Below are 13,915 nucleotides of genomic sequence, written 5' to 3' on the forward strand. Positions count from 1 at the left end.
CTGTTGTAAAAAAAACTTGATTACAGGTGCGCTAATTTAGTTGCACGCGAAAACACGCGCGTAATCAAAAACGGTTGCTGAAGTGGTGGATCCCCCCATTGCATATTCCCTCGCTCTCTCCGTCCACCAAACAGAGCAACGTGGTGCCACCGTGTTGCAAGCTGTGTAACCCTCAACCCGTACGTTGATGGTTTAAATTGGAGTTCATGGCATGCCATGTCGGCGGTTGTTCGCCCCTGGGCGCACAACAATTTAATTTATACACACACACACACACAAATATAAGAGTTTAGTTGTGTGCAAGTGTGCAACTGTGTGTAAAAGTGTGCGTGTGAGTGAGTGAGTATTTATTTTATATGCAATGGCAGCGCGCAAAAATGTATGCAATAAATTTTTAATTTAAATCAAGCCATCACCCACTCCCCATAAGTTATTAACATATGAGTGCAGCGCACTCACTCACCTGTCTCTACTGCTTTAGGAGACTCTTCGTGCGTCTATTCCGACTGGTTGACTCCGAGCATGGCAATGCTGTTCGGCGGATTCGAGTGTCGGCACAACTGCAAGTGACAATAAACATAAAACAAGAAACTTGTATATAAAGTCATATGTATTCTTTAAATGGAGATAGCTATGACATATGAGTTGAGCTCACAAAGTCTTTGATTATAGAAATAAGTTTGCAATTGTAAATTTTTATTATCATCTGTTTTTTTTTTTTGATTGTCCTATTTGTTTTTTACTATTATTTCTAAACAATTTAAAAAATCAATTGGTATACTTCTTATACTATGTTTTCCTTTTATCTTATACTAAATTCAAATCAAATTTAATTTGAATAATAATTATATATTGTGGAAGTATGTTTCTATTCAAAATAAGGAAGAAAGCTCGACTGTGAGATTCCAGCTACTCATTTTTAATAAAAACCATAGTCGAAAAAATACCATATTAATATACTGAAAACATACAAAAATATATCGAAACCCATATTTGGTATATCGATATGGTACTGCCTTTACAATATACTACGGAGTGCAAAATAAACCAGATTGTCAGCCAGAGCAAGAAAAAGTAATTTAGACAATTTTTATCTGATCGCAACCAAATATTCAGAAGTCATTAATACAGTAGGGCTCGAAGATGCCTCCTTCTGCCTGTTACATACATTTACTGCAGGCACAAAGTTACCCTATGGGAAGCGGATATAAAATTTATATATGTATATATGAGCAATTGACATTGAATCTAGTAATTAAATGTTTAAATTAAAATAATGCACATTATACCGTAAACAAATTTCCATATATATAAACAGGCAAATTGATGTGAATGAAGTCATCATCTTAATCAAGATCGCGGTTTCACTTAATATGAAGGGTGTATTGCTGATGTCATCGAATTGTAAGTAAACATAAGCAAAATAAAATAATCAGTTTTATATTAAAATACATTAGCTAAGATTATGACTAACATTCTTTGCAAAAGAGAGAATTAATAAATATTTAATAAAAACCTCACTTCACAATCAAACCAAAACCCTTTTAATATAAATAAAACTAAAAACATTTAAGATCTTTACTTATATACATATGTATTAATAATAAGGCGACCAAAGAAAACTTATATTTTGCAAGTAAGCGATACAAATGAGTCGTTCTATATTATTTTATGGCGTTATGCGCATCCAAACGAGCCTCTTGACAGAGCTGATCGACAAGTTTCATGGACTGCTCCATTTCTTGACGTAGCTTAGCGAGGCTGATTTGCATGCGAGCCATTCGTACATCGCCTGCCCTTATCTTTAATTCCTGGGTTGAGGTGAAATCCATAATTTGTCGCTGGCCGTTTGTGCGTAAGCGATTGACGATTGCGTTCTGAGAATTGGAATTGGGTATTTTGTTGCGATAAGATATTCTGTCATTATTCTCTGGCATTTTACTTCTCCTTTGAAGGCTTTTAATTGTTTATATAGTATTAACTGAAAATTTGGTTAACCGAGGTTTGGCTCAATGAATGCTTTGTAAAATGTTTCATATCGTTTCAGAAATGTTTGCTTTGCTTATGACACAATCAAAAGCGACTGCTTCGTCTGAGTGAATCGAGTGCAAAGGAGTGGAAAGTAAGAACATTGAGCGAATGCCAAGCAAGTTGAGTGTGGGTGCATGTGTGCACTGAAGCAAGCCACTGAGCTTTAATTACAATTAACCGCAAATGATGTACCGACTGCGGTGACGCAAACGGCATTGGCTTGCGGTCAAGTCTCATGCCAGAGCAATAAATGAAAATGAAAATGTAATAGTCATCGACTCACGTATACGCTATGATAAATGGAACGCAATAAATCAAAAAATCATTACTATCTCTATGATTTTGAAATTTTAAATACTAATTGATAATATAATTGAATAGAAAGCTAGCACATTTAGCATTTGAGTTCAGCAAAGAAGCATTTCGAATGGAAGTTTCTTTCTTTTTCATATAATAGAGTATTTATAAGTCAAGTACAACTTGTTTTTGAAAACGTGATTCGTTCAGCAAATGATCGTTATACGGTCTAATTGAGGCTTATCAATTCATGCCGACATTAAACAAATCATACACAAAGTTCAAAGATCATTTGCGTATATATTAGGTAATTTCAAAGCTTAAAAGATCTTTGGTTAGAAATTTAAGACGTCAAAGTTTATTATGTGTCGCAAACACTTCGGTGAGCAACTGAAAAGTTTATTAAAAAAAAACGAGTAAAAACATGAATCATTTTTTTGATAATAAACTAGTACTCATTGATATGCTAACAATGTTTTTCTTTTGACCAATAATTAAATTAAGTTTTTGAAGACCTCGCACTTTTTCCTAGTTTTGTTTCATTCTTAAGAATTGCCAAATTATAATTATTGATTAAAAACAATTTCAATGTAAACGTCTTTCAAACATCGCGAAATAATTGCATAATAAACACAAAAATTTAACCAGAATGTTTACAAAAATTGCATAATTCTTTCATTAATAAATAACGAGCATAATTCAATCAATCTTAACTCCATTGTGAGCCTACAAAACGGGGTAGTTGGCTTTCAACAAAGAGTATCTGCACAACATGAACATATTAAAAATATATATGTATAAGTGACGCAAGGTGCAGAAGGCAAATGAAAGGTGAAGAGAAGAGAGTAGAAAAGGGGGAGTCAGGCCTGAATGGGTCAGTTTTGTTGGTTGCTAAATTCGAGGCGCGTCGACTTGACTCGGGCATGCAATTAATTAAAAATACATGCAATGTGAAGTGCCTCAGACGTTTTGATCCCTTGGCCAACTGCAACTAACCCCACATCCTGTTTCCCACAGGACACAGCCTGCTGCCTGCTGCGTGACGTTGGCATTTCGAAGTATACACCGAGAAAAATATACGAATATGCGATGTGGCTACAATTTGACCGCACCACAGGGAAGGGAAAGGAAACGATGGGACCAAAGCAGACAAGGGCTTCAGGCCACGTATATTACGAGTACTCTCAAGCACCGCTAAATGCATTAACCAACCTCTTGGTACTCGTTCCAATCTCTCTCTCTCTCTCGCTGTAACTGTGCGTGCAAGTGGTCAACATACGCGGCTCCTGGCGCAGCTCCTGTTAGCTCCCAGTGCTGCCCGAGGTCCTCATGGTTACGGGCGTTCATTTGTAAACAACGTTGTCGTAGAAAACAAATAGCATAACGAGTACAAGTACAGTAACAACATCCAACATCCAACAGCATCAACGCAAGGACATCAAATAAAGTTAAGCAAACAAGAGCATTAAGTGCATGCTTGTTGTTCTTGCTCCAGCATCCGTTCGAAGGATGCTACAACAACAACTTCATTAGGATGGACCACGTCTTTGACTTTGCTGCTGTTATTGATTTTCTTTTTTTTTTTTTGTAGGTCTGCTCATATTTCCATTAGCCGTATACGCTGGACCAAAAATTATACTCTACCCTGGCAAGAAAAACAAAAACATTAAAAGGGATACCGAAGTTAAACTTCATGGTTTTAAAAGTATGCGCCTTACATTTAGCAAACACTTAGTTAAGCATACGAGTATCATGTTTATTCGAAATATTTTGTAAAGTTCATAAAGTAATCAAGAATAGTTGTTGACGCTTTTTTTATACATTTTATTCTCAGATGCATAATGGATAATAGAGAACCGTGCAAACTTAAATTTGAAATACACTTCCTTCCAGTTATCTATTTTTTTTTTCTATTTTTTCGCTATTTGCACCTGATGTTTTTTTCCTTTGTCTTGCGGACACGCCGTGCAGAGTGTCAAATGCCATTAAATGTCAACTAACAGCAGGAAAGGAGCAAGCGACGGCGCCCAAGTGGCCATCTAGGCAGTCAAAGCCGAGGTAGAGGTAGCTAGTAGCTACTGATTGCCAGGTAACTCTCAATGGACGGGAGCTGAAGTGCAAAGAGCAGCAGGAATTGAGGGAATAGCGGATATTTCACTTACCTTTTACCTTGTCTATAGACAAGTGGCAAACGCTCTGACAATGTTTTGACGACTCTGGCAGGTGTAAGCGATTCTGACATGAACACACAGACAGAGAGTAACATAAACACACACACACACACACACACACACATACATGTAAGTATAAGAAATTAGACGGAATGTGTCATGGGTGTGGCAGAAAGTCAACACGAGAAAATACATATATCTTATCTAAATATACTCGTACTAGCTGTTCAAATATTATGAGTCGATGGCACACAAGAAACTACTTACGATGACTAAACTAGGAAAACCCTGAATGTGGCACATATAAAAACACAAGGCTATAGCTATATACGATATTTCAATATGCATGCATTTACATTCCGTTAATGAATGTATTAACCGGAGTTTCAGAACTTATCAACTTTTGCCAAAGCTGTGGTTAAATTCGTAATCGTAACGTATACGTAATTTATTTGATATTGTATGTAAACACCTAATAAATATGGTCAATACTTTCATGAATTAATTTTAATTATACCTGATATCTATCATATAGAGTAGCACAGGCAGAAGAAGACATCGCTAACCATTTAAACTATACATATTTTTGCTGAGATTATATCTTACACCTTAATATCATAGACTTTAACAAGTCTAAGTCCTAAGTCCTTAACAACATTTGTTATTGTTGCAAGCAAATAAAAATTTATTTTAGATTCGGGACTTACAAAAGAATTGCAGTCCTTATATTTCCTGATTTGCTTGTGATTAGAATAATCTTAGACGTTTTCAAGAAATAATTTTAAATATAGCATTTGGTATATTTCAGTATTTTTTTGTATATTTATTTAGTGTAGTCTAGTCATAATACCGCTCATTTACTTGTTTTATTATCAATTTAATTATTAAATTTTGCTGTCAATTAGGTTTTCAAACTCTAAATAAATGATAAATTGTATAATTCTCTCGCAATTTTTTTTTATTTTTTAATTTTTAAGCTAAATTCTAATTGAATTTCTTATATATATGCACTAAATCGTTCCTCATAATCAGTTGTGCCATTGCGTTGCCAAATTGAGGCAATAATAATAATGATAATCATGATAAAATTTTCGAAATCGTCGCATGACTTAATTGAATGCATGCTGGGCGCACTCGACTTGCTAAACTTTGGAGCAATCGCATGAGGCAGATACCAAACTTGCAGCAGGCGATGATAAACGAGCGAGTCGAGTAATAGGAAACAAACAAGCATTAAGCCAAGTATATATGTAAGTGAACATAAATATATCTAAACAAATAATATTTATGGGTCCGCTTCTCGGAATCTCTCGGCACAAGAGGCGGAGGCCGTCACCAAGAATTTTTTGCAAACGCTTAGCCGCCTCTGCAGGGCCAGTTAAGGGTCGAGCAAGCCAGTTATATTTATGTTCTTCGCTAAGCATAATCAGCAACACCTTATAAATTAAAGGCGTAACTGTGGCTTAAGTAGTTTTAGTGTGCAATAAGGTCAGCATTTTGGATAAACTATTGTACGCATAGATACATACATATACATATATGTTTTAATTTCATCCCAACTAACAACTGTGGATGAAAATGTAATACTTAATCATTCTCTGAACAGATTTTCAAAATACAGTTTAATTCTAATCGCAAGCCAAAGTTAATAATAATTATTTATTTGAATAAATAAATTGACAAGACATTCAAATAGCTATACACACACTGTAGATATACACACTGTACATATATTAAACTAAGCGAAACTAAAAACATAACAAGTAAATACTATAAGTTTTAACGAATTACACTTGAAATTCAAATATCCCCAAAGTAGCCATTGGAACTTTCTATTTCAATTGTTTTCACAAACACTTTGCTTATTGTTATTGCCTTTTTGGCAATTAAAAAAATCATTCTAAAACATTTAAATCGATAGAAGTGAAGTTTATTATCAATATAATACTATAAAAACGTATCAGAATATAAGATATTGTAGAAATAATGGAGCCTTCATTTCAAAACTGTAAGAATTCCCAGCAGAATGGAAATGTGTCTATTCTGCAACTCGCACAACGTTCGCAACATAGTACCATAAATATTATAGTCCACAAAAGTGTGCAGCTGCTGCTGTAGGGTATGCAACAAATGTGCAATTTAAATGTAAAATTTAAAACAGAATCGCTGGGGTGTGGGGCATGGTCTGGGGAACAGACTGGGGAGGAGGCTTCGGGCTGAGTTGTTTTGCTTCAGCACCTTCAGACACACAAACAGCAATCAACTGGCAGACGAATCAGGCGCAGGCGTTGGCTGCCTGTTGGGCCCAGTGCCCTGTGCAGGGCAGACGATGGTAATGGCGATGCCTGGCAACAGCATCCTCGTTGCACAAACACACTTGCCACACACACACACACACACTTGATGTACTATGTGCGACAAAATCAATAAATTGTGTTTGTTGGTTTTTTGTCCTCATCGTCGACGTCGTTGTCGTTGTTGTTGGGTAGCTGTCCTGAAGGGAGATTTTAGCCAATGGGCAACAAATATAAATCTTCGGCTCACTTAAGCCCTTTAAATATTATTATCAATGGCCAAAGCAAAAGATACACATAACAAAAAACAACATCAGCAGCGGAAACAACAACACACAGCTGCAGCCATTTGACCAGACCAGTAGATGCCTCTGTTTGTGGCAGGTGTCAGAATGTGTTAAAACCGAAATGGAAATGCCCTTGAGCATGGCTACAAGAAATTCAATGATTTAGTTATGTTTCTACTGGACCAATGAATAATTACAAGTGCATTTGGTTTTCCTTGTTTTTTACAACTCAATTTAAGTTCAAATTTGTAACGAAAAATTTTACAAAAATGTGTCAACTTGAAATACATAAATAAAATAAAGTTATTGCTTAAAGGCAGATAAAAGCGAAGCCCCAAAAAGTATGCTACACAAATGTTGCGAATTTTTAATTCATGTTTGGATGTTTGGAAAATCACGAAAATATAAGACTAGAAAAACATGTTGAAATTAACAAAAATTAATTTGCCTTCTCGAATAAATACACATCAATTTGGAATGTCAAAACGTTTTACTTTAAAGTTGATGCCCAAAATGCAGTTATGCAAAATAATATTAGTTCAGCAGACCGTTATAATTGTCGTATTAGAGTGAAGCCGGTAGATAGCTCGAACAACGGAGTGGTCAAGTGGTCAAGTGGTTAAGTGGTCGAGTGCTTGGTTGGTTGCCCATTGGCCAGTTGCAATTTTGATGTTGAGTTTGAGTTTGAGAAGCGTGCAGACGGTTTCGGGAAATTGCTTAATTTAGCGCACAAAATTATCCACTAGGCGAATGGAACTGACTTAGGGTTAAACTCAGACGACAGACGACAGGCAACAATTTCAAATTATCAAATGACAGAAATGAAAATACGAAAGATACAACAGCAAACATATACACACAAACAATACTCGACAACACTGAAGCTCGACTTCGATTTTTACCATCACTTTCATACTTGCATTGAGCACACACACACACGCACATAAATACGAAAATTGCGGGCAACTATATAGCCAACGGACTCTTCAGCGACATTAACCATCATTAATCCAACTAGACGAAATGCCAGTGACAGAGATGCCGGAGAATAGCAGCGACAGCGCAGCTGCTGTGGTGGTCGACATTGAGGGCAATGACTGTAAATCGAATGCAAATGCCAAGAACATTGGCTGGAACATCAAGAAGCCAGAGCAGCCGAGCAACTTGAGTCCACCCAAGTTTTTGGCAGATGTTCAAGAGAGTCACAAACACATCACCGATCGATTTGTTGAGCTGCTTAGTCTCTTCGAGAATTACTCAAGGATCATGTCGAACGAACAGATGCCTTACAAACCACAGTCCAAGCTCAAGCGAACACAATCTGAAAAGTTTACAAAGGAGCACACGCAACTAGAGCGTAAGAGAGAGATCCAAAAAAACACAATAGTGTTGTACTAACCAGAATTTGTCTGATACACAGGTAATAGCAGCGAGCTTTTGCGCGCCACTGTGAGTCTCAATCGCATGCAGCTTTCAAATAGCACACTGCTGGCGACACCCTGTAAAGTGACCCGGGAATCGGCTTGCCAGACTTCCTGTCATGAGGTCAGTCATAGCAAGGACGACAAGAGGCAATTGCTAATGGCATTGGAAAAATCTGGGAAAATAATGCAAGAGAGGCGGAATGAGAATCTTATGACGAGTGCCCCTTATCAACATACCCTACACATTGAGGTTGAATCGGTTAGTTCGGCAACGGCGCTGGAACGTGCCCCATTGCGGCAGCGAATGTGGCAAGTTGCGGTCGAGGCCTGGCGATCTTTGGTTGCGTGTTTTGCTATGATGGGCGAGAATTTCACCTATGTGCTCTTCGTAGTGTTGTGTCTGTGGTGTCTATATCTGATCATATCCCATTACTATAGCTTCTTGGGCTCAAGTTTATCACCCCGAAGCGATGCAACGAGCACTTTAACTCGCGTACGGGGGCAGCCAATATGAATTCATGTCTGATATATTCTAATGTATTAAAAACTATATTAGATTGCCTAAATGAGATTTATCGAAACATACTGGGGGTACAACAACACATAATGGCGAGACTGCAGTATAATGCCGAAGCAAAATCTGTCAACATATAGCAAAAGCGATCGGATAATGGCGGTCGACTTTGTATATTAGGCGTCTGGACAGACACCCCATCAATGAAGATCGTCTGGCGATTCATCTCACAGGGTGCTCTCTCAAGTGACAGGGCACGATCATTAGTTGCTGCAGATGGTGACAAACGTTTTCGGAAACGCGGTTGCTCAGTTTGACAGGCAATATCCGACACATTCTTAGTCCAACTATCACTTCTTAAGTAAATCTCCAATTCATCTCCAGAGCTATCTGTGAGTTTAAGAGGAGTATAATTACGAAAATCAGTTTTATTTTCAAACTTAAAATTCACCTTCAGCCAATGTAGGCAGCAACCATTTGTGCCATTGACATCGCTGTTCACCTTGACGATCGCTCTGAGGATGAATTTGACCAAGAGTTGGAATCAATGTATTGCTAGTTTTGACAGTGCATTCAATATCAACATCAATGTCTTCATCATTTGTGTGGCACGGCGCAATGCCTAAGATATCATAGAGCTTTTGGCAAGGTCCTTGATTGATGGGATCTTTGCTCGACAGCCTTTTTTCGATAGCCTCGTGCACTAAATCGGCTATTAGGCTGTTTATTACGATGGCAGACTGCGTCTCCCTGAATGCCATATGGCGAGAAATTTAGAATTTGTTCACAAATATGTGATAAGATGTAAAAAAAACATATTTTTTGAATGATATGTGAACGTCATACTTTATCGCATAAAAATGATTTTCAATTCAGGCCTGAAAAATTGACATCCAAAATTAACAATGGATAATGACAACTTTAAACCGCCAGACGATGGGAAGCAGCAGCCAGAACAGAGTTCAAGTGTTGAGAACGTGCTTCAATTGTTGGATGGTCAAGTGGGCGAAACGGAAACCGATCTGCCCATCGACCTGGCGCCCAGTCTCAACAGTCTGCAGAACGCATTGGAGCATCTGAACTTTAGTGAGGCCAAGGCTTTGGTTGAGGAAATGATCGAGAGTTTACTGCCAGACCCTGGGCCCCTCAACGAAGGCAGCTCCTCAACATTGACATCTGTGGCAAAGCCAACCATAGGCTATGACGATGAGCGACTGCATCGCATTCTACATCTTCTCGAACGCTACACACGCAATCTGGAGGTAATTGAGGAGTTATTGGTGAAAGCCAGAGATAAAGCGGACACATCTCTGCAGCAAACACAAAACAATGAGCTGGCAACTCAGACAATGCCACTACTTCATACCAGAAGATGCGACACCATCCGTCCTCAGAGTGGTCGACGGATTCAACAGCAACCCGTGCCCCAGCCGCAATCACAGCATTCGGAAATAGTCCCGCCCTGTGAGCGTAGACAACACATTATCACGATCAGTGGCACCAACTCCTCCCCCTTCGCAGCACGTCCACTGCCTCGCACATTCATGGGACGAATCTGTCGCACTTTGGGCGAGTTTGCCGGAGCTTTCTGTCTGTGCTTGCAGGTCAACAGGGATTGCATATTTTGTCTCGGCTTCTTCATTGCGTTTGTGATCAGTGCCAGTTTCTTGACTGCTTTCTTTTATCGCACCATCAACCTGACAACGTCGCCCATCCGAGTGCCAATTGATGCCACTCCAATGTCTTCGTCGGCCAGAGATACGGTCTCACTGCGTTCAAATGGTGGCTACTACTACATCTATAACAGCAATCGACAGCATTTTGTATAAGATTGGGAATAATCTTCAAATAATAATAAAATCGTGTAAATAAATGGTAATTTAATGTGCTCTATTATTATTGCTAAAACTGTACTTGAAATATGTTGAATCTTATGCCAGTTGATATTAATTTTATTGGCTGATTATTTTTGGTATATTTTAAATGTGTTCGGATATTGATATATGGAATATACCATTCGGTATATTTTAGTTTTTTTTTTTTAAATTCTATATTAACCTTTACTGATTACATTATTTTTATTTAACAGGGTTTTTATAATTAGGAAACCAAATTCTATTAATTAACTATATTTAATGAAATTTCGTTGAGCGACCTATTCTATCATTCTCATACAAAACCGTTAGATGTTCATAATTATAATGTACAATAGTCACATTGAAAATATAACATTCCAATAGTAATATCCGTCTACAATACTTAAACTTAACTGAATTGGGATAAAAAAAACGCAGGCAATTCATTTGCCTTACCTAACGACTTTTCATTCCCATTTAAATCCGATAGGTGAGGTACAGATGTACATAATTATTATTTACATACAATAACTACATGGAAATTGTTTTTATAAATGGTGTTGATATAAAACAAAATTATCTCTTATACTATTTGGTTAATTAATAGATGTGTAACCGGCATAAATATTATAAAACGATTAGGGACTATATTGATTCAACATTTTGCCAATGAAGTAACTTTGGTTATATTTGAAAAAATACTATTCAGTTTTTTATAAGCACTAAACATGAACACTACAATTTTGTTTGTTTTGAAATTGGTTCTACTTTTCTCTTGTACTTTTATCACTCAAGGAGCAAAGGTAATTAATTACAGACATTTTACTTCTACTATATAGTTTAATCTTAAATGTATGTGTTTTTTTAACAGAGAAAAACAGTGGTTTATTTTGACAAATTTAAAATTGAAAACCACAACAAAGAGCTACTGAAGATAGACTATCAAATTAATTGCACTTCTGACAATGTATCAACCATCTATGCAAACATCGAGATTGCTGAAGATTTGGAATATTTCAATGGCACCTTTAATTTGAGTATTCGAAATGGTGGCAAATATATTAGCTTTGGTAATCAGGACATTGACTGCAATGGAATGGGTATGATTTACAATCATTATTTAATCCAGATGATAGCCGTTAGTTTACGATCCTATTCCAATATTCCTCTAAGCTGTCCTTACAAAAAGGTTGCACTCTAAATTATTATATTTACATATACATATGTTATTTACAAATTTTTGCATTTTCAGAACAAACTTTATTATATAAATGGCTTTAAAATCGTAACGGATATAGTACCAAGTTATTTTCCCGAAGTATCATTTACCACAGATGCGAAAATTTACTTCAATCAGCGTCTTAGTCTTCGCATAGGAACGGAAGGTCACTTAAGCCGAAAGTAATGTAAATAATACTATTATATTCTAAAAATGTTGCATGTCATGTCAAAATAAATGTTTCACAATTTAATGTGTTTTCCAATTTAATACAAATTAAATATTTTTAATGCTTAAATAAGATAAATCGTTTTAGTTCTGCTTGATAGGTCTGAATTCATTTACAAAAACGTTTATTCGACTTGCGAATACTTTACAATGACCAGATTTTATTATTCATATGACAGCGCATAACATTTATCATACCACAACAAACTATAGATTAATCTAACGCATGTATTATTAATTACTATTTACTTTTACAATGTTCAATGTTTTCAAAATAGCTATACACATTTGTTATACTACAATAAATTTGATCAGGAACCCGATCATAATATGCTCTCTATGCTTGGGTTACTCCAGACATATTAGAAATCAATTAATGCTCTCATTCATTAGGGCCATATTAAACTGAAGCTATTAATTTTATACATGGCGTCATTAGTTTTGAATTAGCAGTAAACATGTGCACTACAATTTTGTCTGTTATTACAATATTTATTTTATTCTCTTGTACACTGATCGCACAAGGGGCAAAGGTAAATACATAGAGATAATTTATATAATTACGAATGCTTGTTTAGTAATTTTATTTCTCGTCAACAGCGATATGCGGTGATTGATTTTACAAAGTTGGATATAAACAAGTAAAGAAAGCTACAGTCGAGTGTACTCGACTGTGAGATACCCACTACCCATTTTAAATAAAAACAATATATTTTGCGATATTTTTCACAAAATATACCAAATATACTACAAAAATACTGAAAATATACCAAATGGTATATGTGGTATATCGGTGTAGTACCGCATTCAAAGTATACCTTAGACGGCACAATATACCAGATTGTCAGCCAAAGCAACTAAGACCACTTGTAAGTAGGCGTTTTTGCCCATACAAAAGTATTTCTTTAATAACTTCCAAAATTTTTATCTGATCGCAACCAAATTCTCAGGAATCATAACTACTATAGTTATTATTGTATATACCAAATTTCGGAACTCTAGCTTTAAAATTACGCTTGTTATTCGTTTTTGATTTGCGGGGGCGGAAGTGGGCGTGGCAAAATTTGAAACAAACTTGATCTGCGTGCAAACATAACAAATGCTGTCGAAAAAATTATAGCTCTATCTCTTATAGTCTCTGAGATCTAGGTGTTCATACGGACGGACGGACAGACGGACAGACACACAGACGGACAGACGGACAGACGGACATGGCTATATCGTCTCGGCTGTTGACGCTGATTAAGAATATATATACTTTATAGGGTCGGAGATGCCTCCTTCTAGCTGTTACATACATTTCCTGCCGGCACAAAGTTATAATACCCTTCTACCCTATGGGTAGCGGGTATAAATACTGAAAATATACCAAATGGTATATGTGGTATATCGGTGTAGTACCGCATTCAAAGTATACCTTAGACGGCACAATATACCAGATTGTCAGCCAAAGCAACTAAGACCCCTTGTAAGTAGGCGTTTTGCCCATACAAAAGTATTTCTTTAATAACTTCCAAAATTTTTATCTGATCGCAACCAAATTCTCAGGAATCATAACTACTATAGTTATTATTGTATATACCAAATTTGTGTG

The 13,915-nt window shown here is 36.6% G+C and overlaps 5 protein-coding genes across 5 annotated transcripts in view; 3 read left to right on the forward strand and 2 right to left on the reverse strand.

Annotated features, from left to right (window-relative positions):
- LOC133850666 (uncharacterized) overlaps window positions 1–13,915 on the reverse strand; it is an 84,185-nt gene that overhangs the window by 49,204 nt on the left and 21,066 nt on the right. Inside the window, exon 3 of the mRNA XM_062286809.1 lies at window positions 464–560. The gene's annotated coding sequence lies outside the window, so the exon portion shown is untranslated. The remainder of the gene's footprint in view (window positions 1–463; window positions 561–13,915) is intronic.
- Window positions 7,880–9,070, forward strand: LOC133843337 (uncharacterized). Its single transcript, XM_062276847.1, has 2 exons — window positions 7,880–8,437; window positions 8,501–9,070. The coding sequence occupies exons 1-2, from the start codon at window positions 8,104–8,106 to the stop codon at window positions 9,016–9,018; spliced, it is 852 nt and encodes a 283-aa protein (XP_062132831.1). The 5' UTR covers window positions 7,880–8,103; the 3' UTR covers window positions 9,019–9,070.
- LOC133843347 (uncharacterized) lies at window positions 9,035–9,779 on the reverse strand. Its single transcript, XM_062276858.1, has 2 exons — window positions 9,470–9,779; window positions 9,035–9,408 (listed from the first exon to the last, which is right to left on the reverse strand). Exons 1-2 carry the CDS (start codon window positions 9,777–9,779, stop codon window positions 9,077–9,079), a joined length of 642 nt encoding a protein of 213 aa, XP_062132842.1. The 3' UTR covers window positions 9,035–9,076.
- Window positions 9,924–10,897, forward strand: LOC133843327 (uncharacterized). The gene has a single exon (XM_062276836.1). The coding sequence runs from the start codon at window positions 9,924–9,926 to the stop codon at window positions 10,845–10,847; it is 924 nt and encodes a 307-aa protein (XP_062132820.1). The 3' UTR covers window positions 10,848–10,897.
- On the forward strand, window positions 11,533–12,314 carry LOC133835372 (uncharacterized). The gene is made up of 3 exons (XM_062265396.1): window positions 11,533–11,677; window positions 11,746–12,063; window positions 12,127–12,314. Exons 1-3 carry the CDS (start codon window positions 11,603–11,605, stop codon window positions 12,277–12,279), a joined length of 546 nt encoding a protein of 181 aa, XP_062121380.1. The 5' UTR covers window positions 11,533–11,602; the 3' UTR covers window positions 12,280–12,314.

This window comes from Drosophila sulfurigaster, chromosome 2L (assembly GCF_023558435.1).
Source record: "Drosophila sulfurigaster albostrigata strain 15112-1811.04 chromosome 2L, ASM2355843v2, whole genome shotgun sequence".
Classification (NCBI taxonomy): Eukaryota; Metazoa; Arthropoda; class Insecta; order Diptera; family Drosophilidae; genus Drosophila; species Drosophila sulfurigaster.